Source organism: Lactuca sativa, chromosome 8 (assembly GCF_002870075.4).
Source record: "Lactuca sativa cultivar Salinas chromosome 8, Lsat_Salinas_v11, whole genome shotgun sequence".
Lineage (NCBI taxonomy): Eukaryota > Viridiplantae > Streptophyta > Magnoliopsida > Asterales > Asteraceae > Lactuca > Lactuca sativa.
Window position 1 is genome coordinate 6,286,855 of NC_056630.2, and position 26,152 is coordinate 6,313,006.

Sequence of the window (26,152 nt, forward strand, 5' to 3'; positions counted from 1 at the left end):
CATTTTTCTTTGTTACTTTATCTCCATGCCTCCTATGATTGATGGAGAACGTGATGAAACGATGGAGTAAGCGGTGGATAGGGGACCGAATACTACTCTCGGGAGACATTCCGAAATTGAAAATCCCAGATGCAATAGTATGCCAGAAAGCATATCCATTGGCACCATCCGCGTACCCTCTAGCTGCCTCGCTCAAGAACATGCCAAATTCGGTAGTCATTGCCTCTTGACGATCATATATTCCAACCATCCAAGCGAATTCAACGAGGCTACATTCCCAATACTCACCCCCTAAGCAGATTACCAAAGTTTGCTGCCAATGTGGATCTAGGACAGTCTCTTGGAATGTCACTGTTGAGAAAAACTCAACACAAAACTCCTTATACACCCGCTCTTGGATCCAAAAAAGGTTGAGCCATCCCGAGCAAGTGAACGAATATCCATATCTAATAAATATTTTGGTCAGAAACGGGGACAACCTTTCTACGAGCTAGCCCGACTTCCATCAACCGCGTCCAATTGATTATAGGAGCAACGACAATCTCTCGGTTGTAGATCCACCCTAATTTGTTGTTCCATCGGGTCAAGACTTCTCGGGACATCGTTGTGGGAAAATTGTAGAACGGGTGTAAACCCGTAACTCCAATAGGTGCCTCCCTTCTAGGACCCATTTCTGCAAAAACAAACGGAAAACACAACCAAAAGAAACAACCCACAAGATTAGAAATAAAAGAAACAGAAAACTGTCCACTACTCCAGAATTCACGTCGTGAATTCCTAGGTATTCACGTCGTGAGTTCGTCATCGATGTCACATTCTGTTTAGTTCTTCTACAAATCGGCCAATACAATGCTTGGGGTTTACTCCTATGTTACTTTCGACCATAAATCCAATGTTTTAAAACCCGGGTTTTTAGTTGACCCGGTGTGACGGCCGGTTCACGGGTCAACCGGTTGAACCGCCGGGTCAACCCGGTTTATGACATTTTTTCTATTTTAATATATTTTTGCTTTCATGCATACTACATAGACATATAATACCAATAATTTGATGTCAAGAAAGTTTAATCTAAACACAACAAACAATATAAACACGATAAACAACAAAATAGAGTATTAATAGCATGTTATAGATCAATCTAAACACAACAAACAACCACATAAAGTATAAATAATAGAAGAAAACATAGTTGTAGACAAATCCAAACATGTTACGACCAAACCAAATCATGGATCTTGAGAAATTGGAGTATTATAAGCATCGATCTTGCAGTCACTTAGCAACTAAAATTCACTATCAACTTCATGATCAACATGGTCACCTTGTGATTTAGAAGCCGGTTCATGCTCTTGCTCATCAAGCATATTTTCCAAATCATCATAATTAAGTTCTCCTTCCCGCTCTTCTTCAACCACCCAAAATTTCGTCTTATCAATATTTTCATAGTCAACAGGATCGTAAGACCTCATATCAACCTTCAATCTACAAAAACATTCAAAAAAATCTCAAATATAACTTGGTCATTTTATAGCATAGTATATCTTAGCAAAATACCATACCTATTTTGTAAACGCAAGTTGTAATGAACAAATACAAGATCATTTAGCCTTTGATGTTCCAACCTATTCCTCTGTTTCGTGTGAATCCTTTCAAATACACTCCAATTACGTTCGCAACCGGAAGAAGATGCCGTTTGACTTTATATTCTTATAGCAAACTTTTGCAAAACCGGAATATCTCCGCCAAATAACTTCCACCACTCATCTACAAAAGATATAGTTAGCAAAAAAAATATATTAGAAAATATAATATTTTATATATAATAATGGCACATCAAATTTAAATCATACCTGGACGAGTAAGATTACGAGAAGCAACTGCACTAGATCTACCAAAAGTACCTTCAGCATCACGAAACCTGCCTAAATTCAATGTAATATTTAACACGTCATCACCTTTAAAAGTCTTCTCAACCATTTCAAGAACGCCTTGAAACACCTCATTCTTCTTACAAAGATTTGCATGATCATATTGAAAAACGGGATTCAACCAATAAGCTGCACAATAAATACTTTTTCTTAACATCCTATCCCAACAACTATCAATTATGTTAGTGTAAGGCCTATATAATTCCTTCTTCTTCTTAAACAATTCCTTAATCCCTCTTCTTGCCCGACGCATTCCCTCGTAAACATAACCAATTGCAGGTTTTTCATCCGAATCACACAACCGCAAAAGCTTTAACAAAGGAGTCATTACTTTCACTGTAATCAAACAATTCTTCCAAAAAATTTCATTCAAGACAATCTGTTTACATTCAACCGCATTTCCCACTTTCAACATCTTCTTAAACTCATTAGATATGACCATTGCTTGTAAATCTTCTTTATGGTCATACAAACTTTGCAATGCAATGAACACGGTACCAAACCAAGTAGCACCTGGACGGATAATTTCTTTCCAACCGGGTCTTTTTCTTAACCAATTCAAGGGCCACTTATGATTATAAACAAAAATAGTAACCCTTGATGCAAGATTGACCAAACTTTTTCACATTATCCAATTCTAAAAGATCCTTTAATACAAGATTAAGACAATGCGTTGCACATGGAGACCAAGTAATAGAAGGATATCTTTCACATAACTTAGTACCAGCAAGCTTGTAATTAGCAGCATTATTAGTTACCATTTGCACCACATTTTTTTCTCCTACCATTTCAACAATCTCAACAAACAAATTACACAAATTTGTAGCATTGCTCTCTATATCAGATGCATCAATAGATTTAAGAAATGATATCCCTTTCGGACAATAAACCAAGAAATTAATCAAATGTCGTTGTGAAACATCCCTCCACCCATCACTCATAATTGTGCAACCCGTATCAACCCATTGACTTCTTAACGAATCAATTATCAATGAAACTGACTTTTTTGCATCTGTCAATAAATTAACCCTCAGAGCATGATAATTAGGTGCTTTGTACCCATAACCAATACTTGCTATTTTATCTACCATAAGTTGAAAAAAAGGAGAGTTGCAAGCATTCATAGGTATACATGCATCATAAAACCACATAGCAATAGCTAAATCCACATCATGTATTTTTGCCTTACTTTGCATTGCAGATTTGATAGTGGGTTGGGAAGGATCATTTATACCTTTGGTAAAAAATGGATGCAAGTTTGAAGTAGATTTCCTTTTTCCCTTTTTCACAGTTGAAATTTCTGCTTCCTCCATCTCTTCATCATCATCCAAGATAGTAACACTAGTGGTACGTTTTTCTTTTTCTTTTTGAGCGGTCTCTTTCAATTTCCCTTGCATAGTAAACCACACTTCTGGACTAACTTTTGGGCATGCTGCTACCTCACCTTTAACACCAGCAAGATGTTTCTTAACCCTATTTATTCCACCACCACCTATAACTTTTTGACAAAAGTTACATATCCATGCCTTTTCCCCCTTCTCATCAACGACTTGAGTAACATGTTCCCATGCTATATTCGTCTTTGTTCGTACATTTGATTGAATCGAAGAATGGGATTGAGCTTGAGATTGTGCTTGTAATGGTTCTTCTTCCCTTGATTCTATATCTAACTGCATTGAAAAGTAATGTTACAATAAAAACCTTGAAACAATAAATGAACTATAATTGATAATTAACAATAAATAAACTAACAAAATAACAGGACCTATCACACTTGGTTAGCAGGAAGAATGGAAGCCATAGAAGAATTGATATATGATATGCATACAACCAAATCTATTCATATAACTCATATAGTGTTGTGGAATGGCCGAATTGATTTGATATAAATGGGACAAAGATGACAGTGGGGTTCATTAAATCCTAAAATGCCATTGGAATGGAAAATATGATTACACGATAAGTATAGTTCTTTATTTTTTTATCATATTATTTAATGAAGCCATTCTCATTTGTTGAATCAATTGTAACAAAACCTTAAATAACATAGAAAGAACAAAAAGAAAAAGAAAAAAAGATTATGTTTACTATGCCCCTGTACGTGAAATTAAAAGAAAAGAAAGAAAAGAAGGAAATAAATATAGCAGTTGGGCCATTCTCATTGGGAGAATAATGGGGATAGATTCAAGAGTTCTAAATCAAATTAAATAAAATTAAAAAGAAACAAAAAAAGAAGCAGAACAATGTTCATGTGTTTGTCATTGAGCAGTTGGGTCTCTAATCTATCACTTGATTTCGATGTAGCAGGAAAAAAAAGTCGTTGTTTTCATAACAGTCGCTGATTTCATAGCAATTAACAACAATTGCAGGAAAAAAACTCACCTGGAGAAGAATGGAAGTCACCGGAGAATAACCTTCGCAGTTGGAAGTCGCTGCCTTCTTTCAGTCGCCGGAGAATTACAGCGGATGCCTTCTTTCAGTCGCCGGAGATTTGCAGCCGATGCCTTCCTTCGGTCGCTGCTTTCGTTTCCCAAAGAAAAAAAGAGAAGAACAACGTTTTTTACTTTGTTTTGAGGCCTGGAGCAGCGATACCCACTTAATTATCCAAGCCCTAAAAAACGGGCCAATCCGGTTTTTTACCGGTTCAAATTACCCGGTTCAACCGCGGTTCGTGGTAAACCCGTCCGGTTCGATCCGGTCAGTATTTCTACAAAAACCCGGTCTTAATTGACCCGTCTTCTAACCTGGGTCACGGTCCAACCGGTTCAACCGGCCGGGTCGACCCGGGTTTTAAAACATTGCATAAATCATCTACATTCGAAGGCTATTTCACGAATTTTAGGGCGTATTTTCTACATTTCATCTAACTAACAAACCCTAAACCTAAGGTCAACTATTAGAGAAGAATTAAACTTAATAATTTAGAATCATTACCTTAGATGAAAGTATTATGTAAGCAACAAGGAAAATACAGTGGTTGTCGGCCAATATCGAACAGAGGGGACCGGTTGCCTCTTTCACTTTGTGAGGAATAAACAAAGTGGTAGGTCAAACTGATTCTGTATCCTTTAATCTGTGGTCCCGAGTAATTTACTTCTCACGTCGTGAGTCCTGTATGGACTCTAAAATTGGGCCATTTAATTAAGTAGGAAGTGGGCTAAGGCATATATTGGGTCATTACTGAAAGTGGGCAGGATTACAAAAAAATGGTTAACATATAAAATAATCATGCCCGTATTCCATCTGAATTCACGTCGTGAAGTACTTCTGATCATGAAATTTATTAATTTCTCCAAATTTAATTTTGTAAGACATTCAATAAGTTTTACCACTTGATTTTAATGACTTCTTACTTGGTAATTTATTATGCAGATAATAATTTGGATAACATGATCGACTTCCTAAGAACTAAAAATATGCTAAAAACTAAAAAGAAAAAGAAAGAAAACGCAAACCAAACTCAGGTTGCCTCCCAAGAAGCGGTTCTTTTTGAGGAGTCTTGAGCTGGACTCCGTGCCTCCTACGTTGAATCATCTGAAGAGTCCACCACTAGGATATTTTGTTCCTTGAAACGACTTTTGTAAGCTTGCACTCGACGAATATACGCCTTTTTAGAATTCTCCTTTTTATCCTTGACGTCGTTTCCATCGAGCTTGCGTTTGATCCCTTGAATCCTCAATTTTTCATCATCTTTAAGCTCCATAGTATCCTTCTCCTCTCTCACCACTGGATTTGTTACTTTTGAAGTAACCTCCTCTTCATCACTCGACATCTCATCATCTTCCTTGCTTACCCAAGAAGTTGGATTCGTCTAGGCAATGAATTCAACTAAAAATGGAACAGATGCTCTCGGTTTTGTTCTTTTAACTTGTTGAATTGTTTTGATTTCTTCTTCCATGAGCTTCTCTAATTCTTCAAGTTCATTCTCTTCATCAATGTTGAAAACCTCTTCTTGAGCATGACTCCATTGGAAACCATCTTCTATTCCAAAAATTTCCTTCTCATCCCCAACTCTCAAGGTGAGCTTGGACTCGCGTATATCAACCAAAGCTCCAGCAGTGTTAAGTAATGTCACACCCCAAAACCAAGAATGGCGGAAAAGTTCTGGGGCGGAGGACGTCATGTAAAGTATCACAACAATGCAAAGTAGTAAACAAGCAACAACATCATCCATTGCATTAATAGTATAATTTTAATTACAAGTGTGTTCTTTCATAGCATAAACAACATAATGAATGATCAAAATAAAAAACGAGTCTTGACTGCTCCGTCTTCACAAAACCTGGTCGTCGTACCTGTCTATTGGTGACTTGAGAATACAAGTTATTTTGAAAGTGAGTATCAGCAATAAAGCTGGTGAATTCATAAGCATTAATGTGTCTTTGATTTGTAAAACTATAAAGTAAAGACTTTGGACATTTGGAGAAAAGTTTGTATAAGTATGAAAATGTTTGTAAGTAATCGTAAACGTTTGAAAACCCTAGAAAATCCCATATTTCCTATTAGTATACAAGTAGTCTTCTACCAAGACCCGACTGTTTTGTAAGTAAGTATCACTGTAAATGTGACGGTTTTTCCCTGTTTAAACTATTAGTATAAAACTATAGCCTACCTCGTCGTTTATGTGTATGAGTCACAATATAAAGGTAATAAGGAAAATAGTTTACCTATATCAAGTATATCCTATCTCGTTTTTCATGTGAATGTGTCACAAAGTAAAGGAAGGAAAATAATATAATAACTAAAAGAAGGTATCCTTTTATACTAGGATATTCATGGCGTGGAAACTCGCTGAAAAGTACAACCTCGTACACCTGTCGATGCTCCTTTTCCCTACTGTAGCTAACAGTTTTGGGTGTGGAATGGTAAATCCCGAAACGTCTGTAATAGATTCTATGTATTAGTATCTATTAAACGTATTAATGTAAACGTGTCCATGTAAGTGTATCTATGTCAACGTACTCATGTAAGCGTATCCATGTAAGCATATCTATGTAAACGTACTCATGTAAGCGTATCTATGTAAACGTACTAGAATAGACTCATGAATGAACTGACTCTTGTGTGATTCTTGAACTTGGAATGGTAAGTAGTATTTCCTAACTATACCTATTGTAGTTACTGGTAACATACGAGTACAACCGGAAGTATACCTTTGCTACCCAAAGGTACCGAACTGACTAATGGAACCTTTATACCTATATATGTATACATGATATATAACTAATATTTAGACGACATTCGGATGAGCAACCGATGCCCTAAGGCCACATCCAAACGAGGAAAAGGAAATAAAGCGAGCTAACTGTCCTAAGTCCTTTAAACATTATTTATACAACTATACATATCTAGGCATGAATTTTACAATATAAAAGCATAAAAGAAGTTTTGTAAAACCTTTGAAAAGTTTAATACTAAGAACGATGACCTGATGTCAGATTATAAAGAAATTTGAAATTATTTTGTTTGATAAAACAGTTTAAGTATAAGGAAAACCTTTGTTACAAAACACATTTGTAAAAGAGTTTGAAAGGAAAATTATAGAATGTAAGACATCTTGATAAAGAGTTTTAAACGTGTAAAAACGTTTAAGAAAATCATTTGAAGAAATCTGTTTGGTAAAACAGTTAACGTATAGTAAATCCATTTGCGTGTTAGTTATTAATCACATGTGATTGATCTAATAACTAGCATGATTCAACTTGTATCCCCCCCATAAGGAATTTAAAAACATTTAGAAACATTTAAAAGGTTAATTTAAGGGGGTATGAACTCACATGCAGTGAGCGGATCGGATGGAAGTGTCGGATAAGTGCTTACCGCCAAGTGAAGACTTAGACACACACAATGATCCTAATAACATATGAAGACATATATATATATATATATATATATATATATATATATATATATATATATATATATATATATATATATATATATATAATTCGTGATTATAACACTAATTTAAACATGTATAAACATCCTACTGTGAGGAAAACACTTTGGTCAAAATGTTAAGAGGCTATCGGGTTGCAACAAAGGAGTGCAAGGCCTTATACGGGAGTTTATGGTTTGAAGACCATACTTGTTGGAGTTTACGGCCCATGGGAGTTTACTCCTGGCAGTAAACTCTCAATTGGGTCTCTAAATGAGGCTCAAAGCTATAATGACTTAAGTGGTTAAGTGTTCCAAGGCTTAAACAAGAGGTTGGGTGGGTTTAAGATCCAAGAATGGCCTTGTATGGTGTTTACGGCCCTGGGACCACTTCCCCATGAGTTTACGGCCGTAAAATCATGGTATGAAGTACCAAATCGTGTATTGAAGTCCCTAGTTCAATGGTGCAAGGTTATACACTAATATCCAAGGCTTACTAAGGTGTTAGGGGTATCAAAACACCCATAAAAGGGGTTTACGGCCCAAGAACATGTCTTGGCCGTAAACTCCTTGAATCATATGATTCCTATTTTCTAAGCCCTAAACATGTTAAACCTAGTGTACAATGAGTTAGAACAAGAGTACTTACGATCTAGGAGCTTGAATGGTCGTTTTTGGCCAAGAACACTAGTGTGTGTTCTTGGTGGAACTTGAAAATCTACAAAATGGAATGATTTCACGGATGAAATCATGTAAGATTACTAGTTCATGCAAGATATCAACTAGTTAAGACAATAATCTTACGAGATTTGAAGATCGGGGACGAAGATCGGGATGATACTTGAGAGGATTTCAGCCAAAGGGAAGGAAGGAATGAACAAATGACCAACATATCATCTTATGAGCAAGAGTTTACGGCCCACATGGAGTTTACGGCCGTAAACTCCCATGTGTTGGCCGTGAAATCCTTGAAGGGGTGTTTGAGGTCATTTCTTTGAGCTATAACTTCAGCCGATAAACCCCGACACTTATCCCTTAAGTGTACAAGGCTCAGAACGCTCAAATAAACTCCTAATTGAGTTAAAAGACAATAGCATTGAGTTTGACTTTTAATGAAGTGTTAGACTGAACTGGATGGAAAATTTTGGGTTGTCACAAGTAACGGGCGACCAAGAATAATTGGTACATTGGGATCTTCTTTCATATCCAGAACCACAAAGTCTATTGGAAAAACGAATTTCCCAGTTTTCACGAGAATATCTTCCACAATGCCCCGAGGCTGTGTCACTGAACGGTTCGCCATGTGAATAGTCATCTTTGTAGCCTTCAACTTCCGAATATTCAATTTTTGATAAAACGAGTAAGGCATCAAATTTATGCTAGCCCCAGAATCTACTAAAGCATGAACCTTCATACTATTCCCACACTCACATGGGAGAGTGAGTCGTCCAGGATCCCCCATCTTCTTACGTATTTCTCCCAACACAGCTTTTGAGCTTTGCTCACTTAGAATTACCTTAGAATTCTCCTTTAATTGCTGACGAGCTTCTAACAAGTCTTGTAGGAACTTAGCATATTTTGGAATTTTTGCAAGTGAATCAATAAAAGGAGTATTGATAGGAATACCCTTCAATTGCTTGATAAACTCCAGAGTTCTCTCTCCAATTGACTGAGATTAGCTTAGGGCTGTGCATGGGTCGGTTTTGGACCCAAACCCAACCCATAAGTGGTCGGTTTCTGGTTTTTAGAACCCAATAGGATCGGTTTCTGGTTGGTTCGGTTTCTCGAGTTCTAAGGTCGGTTTGGGCGGTTTTTCGGTTTCTTGGGTTCAACCCATACCTTCACGGGTTCTGGGTTTAAACCCATGGGTTTTGGGTTTTAACCCATTTTCCATAAATGAAGCAACAAGTTAAATACTTCAACAAACACCAAATTTAAGTTAAATACTTCAAAAAACATGAGTCTTACAACAAATAGTCTATTACAAGTTACAACCAAAGCCCGAAATAGTCTATTACAACCAAAAACCAATCAACTATGGGTCGTTTTTTGGGTTGGATGGGTCGGTTTCTTGGGGTGGTTTGTCGGTTTTAAGTATGGGTCGGTTTCTCGGGTTGAATGGGTCGCTTTCTGAGTAAAAACCGAAACCGAACTTGATTTTTCGGTATTTAAAAAATTCAAACCCGAACCGTCGGTTTTGGTTTCATCGGTTTTAGTGGGTTTCTCGGTTTCTTGGTTTGGGTTTGCTCACCCCTAGATTAGCTCTAGATGGGAATGAAAAATGTGGTTTATAAGCTGGAACAAATACAATTTTTTTTGTTCAGACCGAGCCCACGACGTGAGCATAGCGGGCTCACGACGTGAACTGGGTATTCTAGCAGATTCTTCAATTTCGAGCTTCGGCTTCTTTGGCTTTGGACCGGGCTGCTGTGGCTCCACTTCTAAGGCTTTTAGGAACTCATAAATCGCCTCTTCTTCAATATCTATGGCCATTACAAGAGATTGGGTATCCTTTTCAGGATTTTTCGGGAACATCTTCTCATTAACCAAAGTGGTAAGTTGACCAAGTTGTACTTCAAGGTTATTGATGGAGGCTTGCTGATTTATCATCATTGCGTGATGATTCTTCATTATAGTTCTTTGTTCTTCCATTGTAGTATCAGTAGCATCATGCCTTTTTTCGGAAGCTTCCATAAATTTCATCAACATGGTCTCTAATTCTGATTTCTTCTCAGCTAGTGGTTGCCCTCTTTGGTAGAAACCTTTGTCAGTTTGTCTATATTTTTCTTCCTTTTGCTTCTTATATTCATCGTAAGGCAGCTACTCTTTCTTTGATTTCCTCCAGTCTTCATCATACTTGTCCCCACTCGAATTGCAAACTTAAGCTTTCTTGTTTCCATATTCATCCAAGTTGTAATCTTTTGTCAAAAGTGGGCCACTACATCTCTCGCAACCAACTCGAATTGCATGAATTGATTGGTCCATTTGGGTCAATCTCCTATTCATAGTGTTCATCATTGCCATCACAGCAGCCATCTCTTCAGTTTGTGCACCCCCAAATCCTTTCATGCTTTCATTCCTTGGATTGTGGTATTCACGAGAATGTTTTTCAAATTCTTCAATTAATTCCTTGACTTTGCCCAGATTTTTCTTTGTAAGTGGTCCTGAAGAATCAAGGAGTTGTCTTGTTATCACATTGACCCCGTCATAGAATATGGACACTTATTGTTGAATGTTAAGGTCATGTTGAGGACAATTCCTTAACAACCCTTTGTAATGCTCCCATGCTTCGTAAAGTGACTCCCCCGGGTTTTGCTCAAAATTGGCTATTGCTTTCTTGAGTTTAGCTATCTTGGATGGTGGACAAAATTAGACTAGAAACTGCTCACACATTTGAGCCCAAGTAGTTATTGTACCAGGTAGAAGTGCTTTTAACCAATCCTTTGTAGCTCCTTTAAAGGTAACGGGATGCATCCTTAGCCAGACAGTGTCTCTGTTAACATTCGGGACATTGAAGTAATCAGCAATGTCGTTCACTTCATCTAAGTGCTTGAACGCATCCTCGCAATCTTTTCCACAGTATGCGATATCCTTTAGTGCGGAAAGGATATGTCCTTTCAGCTCGAATGTGGCAGTAGCAGGAATGGCAAGTTGTACTAAGCCTGGACCAACGTCATCTCGAATTCTTTTTCTGTAAGCTCCCATAGACATTTCTTCAATATTTTCCATCTCGTTCCTCGGCTCGTTCTCGGGTTCACTTGTATGTAATTCAAATTCAGGCTCGATATCGTATTCAGACTCGGTTTAGACGGGTATTTGATCTAAGTGTTCAACCTTGCTCTTGTTCTTTGAAGATGAACTTGACTCCTCCGTTTTCTTCCCTGACTTCTTTGATAACACTGATTTGAATTCTTGTAAAGGTGGATTCTTTGGTGTTTGATCTTCTTTCATGCTCTTATCCTTCTTTTTATGAATTGCAGACTCGGGATCTTCAAGTGGTGGTACCAAAGGTATGTTAGAGCCTCTGGTCATGAACTCCTTAAATAATACAAAAGATAAAACATAAAATTGAACTAAGAAAAACGAACTGAACTAAACAAAACTAAGGACTTCAATTCTCACATCGTGAATATTTAAGGTTTACGTCGTGAGTCCTGTAATGAAGAAAAAAAATTAAAACAGAAAAGTAACTTCTTGCAGGTTTTACCCTACAAAAAGGATCGATTAATTTAATGCAAGCAAACTAATAATTAACTAAGTCGTTCCCCAGCAACGACACCAAAAACTTGATGTGCAAAGTACCCACTAATTTTATAATTTATAACCTAACTAACTTAACTAACTAAAATGCACCTAGACAATGTACCTAGTCGAATTATAGAATAGTTGGGTAAGTCGGGTGTCGATCACAGGGAACGGTGTTGACTAATTAATTTATCTACTACTAAATTAACCTAATTACTAACAAAGTAAGGGTTTGTTTTATCTAATTTTGCAAGTTTAGATGAACTTAATTCTTTAACACACACTCAATCAATAAACAAAACACTTCTGTTAGTTTGAATCCGCTTTCACTCAATGGTTATACATTAGCTATGACTATTACTGTTGGTTACCAATTAATGAAGTATTAGCAATTTAGTTCTAAATCTACTAATTATTAATCAATTCATGTAAATCTATGTATGGTCACACAATAGTTAACACATAATCAATTATTAAATAGATTGGAGCCATGTAAGATTGATTAATCAAAACACAATTACAGTCATAATATGAGTTCTATAGCACAACTTAATTCGATAATTCAATTACTTATCTAAGATTGGTTTGATCTTAGCTCTAATAAACTAGTGTTCACTGAATTATTAGGTATTTAAGTTCATGTAGATTTGTATTCACTAACCACACAGAACAAGAATTTAAAGCAATCAAATATTTAAATTAAACATGCTAGGTAAAATCAGTCAACACAAGCATATTACCAACAAGTAAAGTCAAATCTAATGCATTAAAACCATGAGTTCCAGCTTCATCTAGCTAACAGAAGCAACTAGATTTAGCTAGACATACTAACAACTAAACAAACAAAAACTATAATCAAAGACATGTTTAAGTGTACCAATCTATAAACCAATTTATGAACTTCTTATTCCTTGGTGTTAAAACCAACTTCCAGATCTTCTCTTCCTCTGAATTTCGTCTCTAGGAACCCTTCTAAGCCAGCAAAAAGTCCTTTAAATCGTAATGGACTAGGGAATTTATAGTTTTCTGATTTCTCGAGTTCACGTCGTGAACCATAAGGATTCACGTCGTGAATATGAGATAACCGTGTTCGGCAAGGACTCTTCCACTCGCATGCATATCTTCTAAACTCTCCACTCACGTCGTGAACCATGAACTGTTCACGTCGTGAGTACATCTTTTGGGTGATTTTCCGCTCTTCTTTCCTCCAATCCTCAAAAGTTCCATATTCTGTCAATTTCAGTCCCTATCTTCGAAGATGCTTCTATTTGGCTGCAAAATAACAATTTAAACTCATAAGTACCATTATTCTATGCAAATGACCAAAATATTAATAGAAAAGTAAATAAATATCGCCTAAAAATATGTATGAATATGGCAATATCACTTCTTTGACCTCATTGACTAGGAAAGTTATGATCTTTTGCCTCCCTTTTTAGCGATGCAAGTTATCTTGGTCCTTTAGGTCATTTTGGTGTATTAATGTTTATTTATTCAAAGTTTGGGACATTATTATGGATAAATTTTAAAATTTTATCCATCTAAACATCATGTTAATTTAGATGTGCAGGTTGGAGACTTGGACTTAATGGATTAAGTTGAGAATGATGCATTCTTGGTCCTTTGAGACTTAAAGACTAGATGTTGGTTTTTTGGATCATCCTAATGGATAAAGTTGGAAACTTTATTCATTATGAAGCTGTTTAGGAATTAGATCTGAGGTTATGGGCCATGTTCTGAAGATATTAAGCACTTAATGAAGAATTTGGCTTTTTAACCAAAAGTCATGACATGACATGGGATGTGTCATGACGTGATGGTGCCCGGAATCATGATTGTTTTGTCTTTTCATCCCTACGAAATGACCAAGGAATGATCATGACATGACGTTGACTTTTACTAAGTTGATCGTTGTCCTTGTGGACCTTTGACCTTTAACTTTTGACCAATTTGACCTTGGGTCAAACTTGGAGGAAATTGGGTGTTACTTAAGGATTTATCTGTTATGGGAGTTAGTCAGTTCGAGGGATTGATCAGTGCAAGCATCTAGAGCGCTGGTGTGCTTCTTCGGTTCTGCTAGGTAAGTTTCTTACTGTAGTTGTGGGTCGAAGGCACCAATGTCGACCCACTAGATTGTGTTATGTATCCTTGTGTACAATATGTTGTTATGCTATAGTTATCTATCAGATTTGTAGATCTATATGATTACCTGTACTTGTTGGTTATTGATTATTGTTTGAATATGTCGACATTGTGCAATTAGGTTGAGGCAATGTTGCTATGTGTTGTAAGCCAACAAACTCGAAAGGAATCTAGTCATAAGCTGTGGGCTGGGAGGGAAATCCAGTCTTATGTTGTTGGCTCGGTAGCAATCCGGTCATAAGTTGCGGTCCAGGAGGGGCATCCAGTCTTATGATGTGGGCTCAAGAGTTATCCAATAACAAGTTGATGGTCAGAAGGGGAATCCAGTCTTATGATGTGGGCTCGGGAGCAATCCAGTAATAAGTTGATATCCATGAGGGTAATTCAGTCTTATGATGTGGGCTCTGGGACAATCTAGTCTTATCTTATGAGCCCGACGTGCATGGATTATTTTTGTATTGTTGTGTAGAGTATTTTGGGGAACTCACTAAGCTTTGGGTTACAGTTGTTGATTTTGATGTTTCAAGTACTTTTGATGATCGGGGTGAGCCAAAGGCGTAATCGTACACGTCCTCCTATGGTTTTATGTTTTGAGAGATTGACTTGATACTTTGATTTTCTTGGATATGATTTGAAAAAAATTGTTGTTTATCTATGGATTCTTGTGGAAATGTTTTTACAAAAATAAAAAAAAACGTTATCATGATTTATGGGATGTTATAAGTTGGTATCAGTTGGAGCTTAACTAATATTTGTTTCCCAAGTTACCTACACTTGTGATATGTGTATTAGCGATATGTTAGAAGTAGATGCTAGTTATAGGCTAAGGATCGTCAGGACTTGCATGATTGCTTGATTTATGATTCCTGATAGCCTAGGGGATTTCGTGTTATGCTATATGAAACTAACATTATTATTGTAGTTGTTTAGTGTATGCATCTTGGTTTTATATATGTAACGACCGTCCATTGAGGTAATAATTATTAAATATTTCTTAATTAATTGTTGGGCTAAGTGTTAATAGAAGGACTAGTTGAGTGGACTTTTAGCGAGTGGGCCGAGGACTTGGGCTGCCCATAAGACGTATGTCGGGTGTAGCCTTGGTGTACGCGAGGCGTAGAGAAGCATTGGATGCGGGGGACGCATGCATGTACGCGCAACGTACGTGAGCAGATTCCGAACCCTAATTTTTAGGGTTTAAGCCATATAATACACCACATGATGACAGAAACCCTAGCTTCCTTAGTAGCCCCTCATCCTCGGAAACCCTAGATAGCCTCCCTTTCTCATTCTTGTGTGTGTTTTGGCCTTGTGAAGCTTGTTTGGAGATTTGAAGCTTGAAAGAAGGAAGGAGAAGATAGTGAAGAGGAACTTGAGTATCTTGAGCTCATAGATCCTTGATAACATCAACTTTTGGGACTCATTGGAGATATAAAGCTTTCAACTTTCTCTTTGAATACTTAGATCTAGTGTAGTTGTTTTGGGGGTATTTTTAGTTCCAAGAATGGGCCTTAATGACTCAAGTTCGTTTCTAGGCCAAAAGGTGCCACTCTCGGTGATATTCATGTCCCATAAGCAGTAGTTAAGGTACTTTTATGTCCATGCATGAGTTTGGAGTCCTTCCATGGAAGTTAGTTGCTATATTCCAAGTCTGGTCTTACTTGGTGGGTTGCAAGCCATCAAATAATCGACTTTATGGGTTAGGACGGGTTATTGGACTAAAATCTATAATTTGGACTTAGTGTCTTAAGGGATTACGCAGTTTTGAAGAAAATGGCTTAACAGAGTAGTACGTTGGGCGTACACGCCAGTACGCGCAACATACAAGCCGTGCAAGCTGTACGTGTAGCGTACAAAGGAGTAAGCTCAGTGTACTCTAAGATTTTGGGCTTTGCGACAATTAGGCCTTAGTTTGGGTCAGTCTTTGCGCTTAGTAGATGTTGGGCTAAAATGGGCCATCAAAAGTCAGATAATGGACCAAGGACATGTTTAGGCTTAGGGGAAGGCCCATTTGAGGAATTGGGCCCAATTTAGAAAATTGGGCCATTAGTGGGCCATTAGTGAGTTTGGAAAGATTAGAAGGAATTGGGCCTAGGTCATGGTCCAAATTAGATCAGGGGGTAAAATGGTCATTTTACCCTTAGAAGGATTCTCAGTTTTTGACTAAGTGTTTATTGTGACAATGATAGTCGGGGAGTCGTTGGAGCAGCCATCAGAGATTCCCTCACACGAGTTTTCAGCAGTCAGCTTGATAGGTGAGTCCTCTTCCAATAATAACGAGTCTAAGGCACCAAGGTCGGCCCGTTTATGTATGTTAGCAATGTCGGGGTTAACCCGATGTAGTTATATGTTTCCGGACTCCAGTCCGATGCTGGGGCAAGCCCGAGGAATGTTTGTATGCTTGATGTCTTCGTGATTCTTACATGTGTTTGCTTATGTGTTCTCGACTTCGGTATGATGTCAGGGCAAGCCCGAGGAATGTTTAGCTTAATGATATATCTATGTGTACTGGGCTTCGGTCTGATGTCGGGACAAGCCTGAGGAATGCTTAAATGTTTATGTGTGACATCCCCAAAATCACGGCCAGAAAAGACCGGTTTGTTTATGCTTTATAAAAATCAGAGTACTTCATTTTATAAAAATGTTGCGGAATTTGTTCCCAGAAAAACATGGTAAATACGTTATTAAAACATTTTCTAAGAAACGTATTTATTTCATTTTAAAACGTTTGGGATGTCATCGTTAATACAGAAACATAAGCATAAACAGAACTTACAATTATTTACACTAGTGATCTACATCTCTTTAAATCTCTTTGTGTAATGTGACTTCATATCAACACCTGTGATATAAATAAACTGAGTGGGTCAGGTTGGGAAACCTGGTGAGTACATAGGGTTTTCAACCCACAATAATATAATTATTATTTTTAAACATCAAACAATCAACCCAATTACCCATTCCCGTTATCCTCACATTACGTCCCTAAAACATCTAACACAAGGGACCTAGTCAAAGGACTATCATTGGGATGGAGTATACCTGGTGAGCACACAGTTCACACAGTTCGAATAAACACACAGTTCGAATAAACACCTACAGGTTGCGAGCCTACTAGTGTTCCACTGGACTGTCTAGAATAGTCTGTGGTTGTCATCTATACTCCGCTAGATGACTAGATCATTAAGAACAGCTATAACGAGGCCTCTCATTATTTTATTTTGTCACACAGCAACTATTATATCTACCCGTGTTTTACCCCGCACATTATGTAGATATAAAATACTTATACAGTTTGAATCACTGAAAACATGTATAAAACGTTCTTCCAATATAGATAGCAAGTATACAGATAATATACACACACAGCACGTAAAATACTTCATATCTATGTGTAAGCTGAAAGTAACTATGCACTCACCTGAGTAGGTGGTGACTCAGCACTCGGACAACGCTTCGATACTCTCAAAACGATATTCCTTCGATAAAACCTAGTACCGATACCACTAGGGTTTAGTTTAACGATAACCGCGACAATTTAATTAGTCTGACTATTATTAAGCATTAATAACGCTCAATATAACTCATAATAATAGCTCAAATAATTATTTTAAGGACCTAATAACATTCCTATAATTATTTGAAAGCTATATAAAAAATTGCGTAAGCGTAGCACACTTACAGCGAATTTTATCGAAAACCGAGACTTAATTGGAGCGGCGTTTCAAAACCGAAAAACTCCTTTTTCTCGGGACTCCGGGAGCCTCAGGGCTTCCCTAGGGTGCTAAGGGGTTTTTCTAGGGTTTAGGGGGGTTTAGATGAGCTAGAGAGAGAAACTAGTGAGAGAAAGAAGTGGATTTGGAGTGAAAAACTCGGAATGGCTCGCATGCTATTTATAGCCCCAGCAGCCTCGGACTACGCGGCGCGTCCAGCAGCTACGTTGGGCGTAATCTCGGATTGGGTCGCCAGCTCACACCAGCTGTCTCGCACTTTGGAAGAGGATAAGGACCGAGGGTACGCTGGGCGTACCGAACTCCGATGCGGGGCGTAAAGCGAAGCGAGGCGACGTGGCGAGATCCGAAGGGCGCTCTGTTGATCGACGATGGACGGCTGCGATGAGGCCACGTCATCTATCTCGCATCAGATTTCGCAAATTGCATGCCCATCTTTAAAAATTCATAACTTTCGCGTACGACCTCCGTTTTCGACGTTCTTTATATCCACGCGAAGGTGGGAACGTACTCTACAACTTTCGTTTAGATTTCGTCGGCTAATTTTCGCTCGATTTTAAATTTTATATTATTAACGGGCCGAGACATGATTGGTCCGTTAAATCCTCATAACTTCTTCATCCGACACCCGTTTTCGCCCATCTTTTTCTCATTACGCTACTCTCAACGAGATATTTGATTCTCGTTTAGGTCGTGTCGGCTAAAAACCGCTCGATCTAATATTCAAATTTCGGGCTGTACACTGCTAGTACGAAACTTCGAAAAATCATAACTTCTTCATACGAAGTCAGATTTGGGCGTTCTTTTTATCGATGTTCTTAGTTTAACATATTCTATAACTTTCGTTTAGATTGCTAAAGCTAAATCTCACTCTATCGTAAATTCACTATTTATGCATCCCGGTATTGTGCCGGTTCCGTCGCGAAACTTCAACGGGTCATAACTTCTTCGTTATAACTCGGATTTCGGCATTCCTTATATGTACGGAAACCTTGTGACATACTCTAAAATTTGGTTAAGATTATTTATTCTAAATAATCTTTTGTCGAAAAGTCGTTTTCGACCTCTATTGCCTCTTAATTGACTAGCCCAGATCTGCGGGCGTTACAATTATCTCCCCCTTAGGATGATTACGTCCCGGAATCATCAACGAAACAGGGCTCGTATAATGACTCCATACGTCATCCCTTCATCCTAGGTAATAATTATAACTTCTATATTCCTTCAAGTCTATCTCTTCTCTCATTGACTGTAAGCAGTACTCGATCGTGCACCTGCTCTCTACCTCAGGCTAGACTCCAAATTATGACCTATCATCATGTGATGCACGTTTAGACTCAGGTCTCTTAGAGTTAAATTCTAAAACAGACTATGCCTTCCTTCATGTTCTAATGTGATATAATCACACTTTAACATGTAGCGTTTCTAGCTACCAACTTTTTTAACAACGAACGCGATACTTCTATTGATCGCTTTGATTTCAATTGTTTGGTTTAAGTCAGGCACTACATCAAACTTGGTTCCCTGAACCACGCAACATACTCATCGTAGTCGGACTCAATTCGATATGACCACTAGGGTCGGAATATCAACAATCTTTTTAGTCATTACCGAAACGATGGTAATGACATACTTGAATAAAACAGAATCAGTTACTAGCTTCTTGGTAACCTTGTGCCTTTCCCTGATCCAAGTGTGAGTCCTGTGCTTCCGGTAGTATAGGCCTCTACTACCATTCACACCTACTCATACTCGTCCCAAGTATTGTCTCGCAGTTTCCCAAGTCACCATGCAGCAAATCATACAATCATTCAACACATCAGATAACAAAACGAAGGTTTTAGATTATTTCTTGAAACGATTACATAGGTGTTCAAGTTCACCCTAGACTATGCCTCTAACAGGCTACATCATATGATTCTATGGCTACTTTATAACTTGATCCTTGGATGGCAAGCCGTCATTCCTGAATCCTCGCATTGTCATCTGCTTCATCCAGGATCATATGGATTGCTCTTGCCTTCGGTTTTGGCGGAATGTTTGGTTTTGCCGCTTCTTTCTTTTTCGGGCAATCCTTAGCAACATGCCCTTCTTCACGACATTCATAACACACCCTTTTACACTCATTGGCGTAATGTCCGGTCTTCCCACACTTGTAGCAAGTCACTTCTTCGCTACATTTCCCAAAGTGATTCTTTTTGCACTTCTCGCACCATTTCACATTGTTTCCTCCTCCGCTAGACTCCTTTGAACCAGACTTGATCTTCTTATTGGGCCTCGTAGATTCCTCAAACTTCCTCTTTTCACCAACCTCAATCTTGTTGGCAGCTCTTCCCTTAATCATATCTTCAACCGACTTGGCAGCCCAGATAGCTGCTTCCAAAGTAGGTGCCTGACGCACTGGCACCGCATACTCCCATGGAAGTCCTTTTGCATACTTGTCGACTTTCGTCAGCTCATCTGGAACAAGACGTAAGGCGAACTCCATCTTCTCTGTGAAATTGTTGGTGTATTCATCGATTGACATGCTTCCCTTCTTCAGGGTTAGAAATTGGTTCTCTAGCTCAAGCAGGTTTTGAGCTGAGCAGTACTTTCGTTTGAATTGTACCAGAAATTCTGCCCATGTCAGTTGCAGGGGCTCATTGGGGCTCAGAGTCTTCCCCAAGGTATTCCACCAACGTACAACACCTCCTCGAAACTGACGCACTGCAAATGTGGTCTGTTGTTTTCCTCTGCAACCGCACGTCATGAAAGCTAACTCCATCTCCGAGATCCAATCCATGACCCCAATCGGATCCTCCTTTCCAGTGAAAGTTGATGGCTTGCAAGTCAGAAAATCCTTGTACTTGCATCCATTCCTCTCGACTTCGTCATCTTGGTTTTTTTGTCGAACTATTGGTGGGTTGACTTGACCAACAGTTCCACTGTAGTCTCCTTCCTCAGTCTGCCCTTCGTTCAACTCGGGCTGTTCGATCTGAATAGTGGCTTCCTCTCGATTTTGTTGGAGCAAACGTCTAGTTTCCTCCATTTGACGGTCCAACATCGCTTGGATCATCGCTTGCACTCCGCCCATTGTTATTGGCTCAGCAGTGGCTACCACAACCGGTATTTGCTCAATCACTGGGGGCTGATCTCGGTTCCCATTTGCATTCACGTTCCTGCTACGTGTTCTTACCATCTTGATCTATACACCGAATGAGGTGAATCTAGACCTTTACTTAGGATTGACGTTTAAATCATCCTTATCACTTTGAAACGTTTACATGCTAGTTCTAATATCGTAGTCATATGTTTAAAATCCTAAACACATAAGGTTTCCAGATCCGGTCGGCAACAGACCATAGATCCAAACAACTAACAGCATATCAGGCACAAGTATTTAGCACACAAAAGCATTTTATGCACAATTCCTAAAATAAGCTAGTGCTCACACCTCACAATCATCGCTTAGCATTCTAAGTTTAAGTCTAGAAATAAATCCATATTCCTAGTTCGCTTAAACTAATGCTCTGATACCAACTGTGACATCCCCAAAATCACGGCCAGAAAAGACCGGTTTGTTTATGCTTTATAAAAATCAGAGTACTTCATTTTATAAAAATGTTGCGGAATTTGTTCCCAGAAAAACATGGTAAATACGTTATTAAAACATTTTCGAAGAAACGTATTTATTTCATTTTAAAACGTTTGGGATGTCATCGTTAATACAGAAACATAAGCATAAACAGAACTTACAATTATTTACACTAGTGATCTACATCTCTTTAAATCTCTTTGTGTAATGTGACTTCATATCAACACCTGTGATATAAATAAACTGAGTGGGTCAGGTTGGGAAACCTGGTGAGTACATAGGGTTTTCAACCCACAATAATATAATTATTATTTTTAAACATCAAACAATCAACCCAATTACCCATTCCCGTTATCCTCACATTACGTCCCTAAAACATCTAACACAAGGGACCTAGTCAAAGGACTATCATTGGGATGGAGTATACCTGGTGAGCACACAGTTCACACAGTTCGAATAAACACACAGTTCGAATAAACACACAGTTCGAATAAACACACAGTTCGAATAAACACCTACAGGTTGCGAGCCTACTAGTGTTCCACTGGACTGTCTAGAATAGTCCGTGGTTGTCATCTATACTCTGCTAGATGACTAGATCATCAAGAACAGCTATAACGAGGCCTCTCATTATTTTATTTTGTCACACAGCAACTATTATATCTACCCGTGTTTTACCCCGCACATTATGTAGATATAAAATACTTATACAGTTTGAATCACTGAAAACATGTATAAAACGTTCTTCCAATATAGATAGCAAGTATACAGATAATATACACACACAGCACGTAAAATACTTCATATCTATGTGTAAGCTGAAAGTAACTATGCACTCACCTGAGTAGGTGGTGACTCAGCACTCGGACAGCGCTTCGATACTCTCAAAACGATATTCCTTCGATAAAACCTAGTACCGATACCACTAGGGTTTAGTTTAACGATAACCGCGACAATTTAATTAGTCTGACTATTATTAAGCATTAATAACGCTCAATATAACTCATAATAATAGCTCAAATAATTATTTTAAGGACCTAATAACATTCCTATAATTATTTGAAAGCTATATAAAAAATTGCGTAAGCGTAGCACACTTACAGCGAATTTTATCGAAAACCGGGACTTAATTGGAGCGGCGTTTCAAAACCGAAAAACTCCTTTTTCTCGGGACTCCGGGAGCCTCAGGGCTTCCCAAGGGTGCTAAGGGGTTTTTCTAGGGTTTAGGGGGGTTTAGATGAGCTAGAGAAAGAAACTAGTGAGAAAGAAGTGGATTTGGAGTGAAAAACTTGGAATGGCTCGCATTCTATTTATAGCCCCAGCAGCCTCGGACTACGCGGCACGTCCAGCAGCTACGTTGGGCGTAATCTCGGATTGGGTCGCCAGCTCACACCAGCTGGCTTGCACTTCGGAAGAGGATAAGGACCGAGGGTACGCTGGGCGTACCGAACTCCGATGCGGGGCGTAAAGCGAAGCGAGGCGACGTGGAGATCCGAAGGGCGCTCTGTTGATCGACGATGGACGGCTGCGATGAGGCCACGTCATCTATCTCGCATCAGATTTCGCAAATTGCATGCCCATCTTTAAAAATTCATAACTTTCGCGTACGACCTCCGTTTTCGACGTTCTTTATATCCACGTGAAGGTGGGAACGTACTCTACAACTTTCGTTTAGACTTCGTCGGCTAATTTTGGCTCGATTTTAAATTTTATATTATTAACGGGCCGAGACACGATTGGTCCGTTAAATCCTCATAACTTCTTCATCCGACACCCGTTTTCGCCCATCTTTTTCTCATTACGCTACTCTCAACGAGATATTTGATTCTCGTTTAGGTCGTGTCGGCTAAAAGCCGCTCGATCTAATATTCAAATTTCAGGCTGTACACTGCTAGTACGAAACTTCGAAAAATCATAACTTCTTCATACGAAGTCAGATTTGGGCGTTCTTTTTATCGATGTTCTTAGTTTAACATATTCTATAACTTTCGTTTAGATTGCTAAAGCTAAATCTCACTCTATCGTAAATTCACTATTTACGCTTCCCGGTATTGTGTCGGTTCCGTCGCGAAACTTCAACGGGTCATAACTTCTTCGTTATAACTCGGATTTCGGCGTTCCTTATATGTACGGAAACCTTGTGACATACTCTAAAACTTGGTTAAGACTATTTATTCTAAATAATCTTTTGTCGAAAAGTCGTTTTCGACCTCTATTGCCTCTAAATTGACTAGCCCAGATCTGCGGGCGTTACATTATGTTATATGTTTGTTGATTGATATATGTATACCAGACTTAGGTCTAATGTCGGGCGGGGCCCGATGTAGTGGGTAAGACCCAATGTATGTTATTATGTGATTATGTGTATGGTATGTGGTAGTTTGGGGAGACTCACTAAGCTTCGTGCTTATAGTTTTCAGTTTTGGTTTTAGGTACTTCTGCTAGCAAGGGGAAGAGCTCAGGATGACTGCATGGCACACACCACAACTTTTAGCCTGAGATGTTTAGACTCTAATATTTGGCACATGATTTTTTATGATGATTTGAGATATATTATTCATGTCTTTGTGAAATGACAAACGGTATTTATGGTTTTTATAAATAATCAAAACGAATTTTTTGGACCGTATTTTTTGGATGTTACAATATAAATAAGATTTTATAGCCTGTGAATGCTTGATTTATCCTTATTTCTTGTTCCTTGTCTGATTGTGGGTTAGGGTAGAATCAATTATTCGACCATCTATCAAATCTAATGTTATGTATGATTAGCATACACAAGGAGACTGTGGAGTTATTGAAGGTTTCATGAGTTGGGTGTGGATTGTTAGAAGGCCAACGATGGTGACGATCTGATAGTTACTCTTGAGAGAGTGAGTATATGAAGTATGTGTACCCTAGTAGCCTAAGAAATTGTGTTGATCCTTCAAGATAAATATGGGTAGGTGTGGAAGGTAGTATGAGCCTGTACTACCAGAAGAACATGACCTATACGCATATAAACGAAGTCTCGAGTTCTGAGGGATGAGTGGTTGAGTAGTGATGTGTTGAGGTATAATGTGATTTTCTAACGTGTTTCGGTTTAATTTATATACGGTGTAACACTAGGGTTAGTTATAGCCCGACCTCATGGTGTCGGTCTTTTGGTTATGGTTACCCTGGATGAGGGTGAAGTTGGTTCTTGTTTGGGTCTAAGTGGCCATGACAGTTTAGGCCTGAAAGGGTATAGATTTGTACGAGTTTGTTGATCTTAAGCCGTCGAAGAACTTGTTAGAAGTAGTGTCAGTATGAGTCGCGAGACTCTTGTAGGAAGCGAATATGATTATCGACCCGAAAATTGTATCCTGAGGATGAGTGGTCAGCCGATGGTTGGGATGTCGTTCTCTATGACAGAGTTATGTTCTCCCAGCACCTCGTGTTTGTTGGAGAAGGGATTAGATGTGTGTCAGTCGATAGATGGAATAATGGGAGGGTGTTCTCTACTTCAGTTTCTGCTACAAGGGAGTATTGTTTGGTTCGTGGTGAATAGTTTCCATCTTCGAACAAGGGAATATTCGAGGCTTAACTATTTTTTTGGTATGGTAACCTAGGTTAAGGCTATGTCGCAAGTCGGATAAGTGACGTAGTTTTTAGAAATCGGGTGTATCCTAGGAGGTTTGAGATGTTCTTGATTCAGAAAGGAGAGTTCTGTTATATGTTGAGTTTTTTTAGAGATATTACTTTAGCTTATGAAAGGAGTTCTTGAAGCTTCATAGGAGAATAAGGTTGTGGGGAAATTCTTCAAATGAAAGTTTTGGTTGCGTGAAGTTCAGTTCGTAAAGTGCCTCATCAATCTAATGGTATTCTGATCAGTGTCACTAAGATTTGAGAAGACATTGCTAAGGGAAGTGTTTGAGGTCTGCATCTGAGCTTCAGAGCTTCCTTAATATTGTCTTAATTTTATTTGAAGACCATATTGAGTTTGGTTATACATTCTGAGAGTCAAGATTGGTATGTACCTGGTTGAGTCAGTTTGAGGCTTTGATGTTGAAGATGTCAGACAATGATGGTTCGAACCCTAAGTGAGGGAGAACTGGGTGTTCTGCTTGGACGATCATTAGCCATTGCGATTTTATGGTTTAACCATACTGGATTAAGGGAATCTCCGATTCACGTGGGCGACGTTTTTGGTTTATGGTTACTGTTGTAGGAAAGAAGGAAGTAGGCCACCATTTAAAAGGTCGTGGTTAGGAAGTCTTCTCATTACGAGGGCGAGGGTCCGTTGGAATCCTTCCTAGTTAGGAAGAATTAGATGATTTTTTCTGATCGAGTGTAGATTAAGTTTCCGTCAAGTTTAGTCTTCTAAGACGCATGTGTTGTCTTCAAAATAGAAAGATGTTGGGTAAGGAACTCGTTGTGATCAATATTTTCTTCTGGAAACACCAAGGATCTTGAGATAAGAACGTTTAAGTCGCTCAAGTTAGGCATCATATATAAAGGATAGGGCTAGCTCGTAGTATGGGTTTGTCATTTATGGTCATGGTTGGGCAACTGTTGATCTGTTGACTAGCTTCATAGTACGGTATATGTATTTTCACATTGGATTTGTTCTTTAGTGCATGGGATCATTGGGTTCAATCTTCGATCCATTTCAATCATGGCTAATTCATTATTCA

At 38.5% G+C, this 26,152-nt stretch overlaps 1 protein-coding gene and 1 non-coding gene across 2 annotated transcripts; one reads left to right on the plus strand and one right to left on the minus strand.

Moving 5' to 3' along the window:
• Positions 1–1,283: 1,283 nt before the first annotated feature.
• LOC111876721 (uncharacterized) lies at positions 1,284–9,267 on the minus strand. Its single transcript, XM_052766290.1, has 8 exons — positions 8,992–9,267; positions 5,453–5,739; positions 4,343–4,448; positions 2,547–3,598; positions 2,316–2,476; positions 1,851–2,264; positions 1,719–1,764; positions 1,284–1,482 (listed from the first exon to the last, which is right to left on the minus strand). The coding sequence occupies exons 1-8, from the start codon at positions 9,265–9,267 to the stop codon at positions 1,284–1,286; spliced, it is 2,541 nt and encodes an 846-aa protein (XP_052622250.1).
• Positions 9,268–11,043: 1,776 nt separating this feature from the next.
• On the plus strand, positions 11,044–11,150 carry LOC111876982 (small nucleolar RNA R71). The gene has a single exon (XR_002845203.1). It is a non-coding gene; the product is annotated as a small nucleolar RNA R71 (small nucleolar RNA).
• The last annotated feature ends 15,002 nt before the right edge of the window (positions 11,151–26,152 follow it).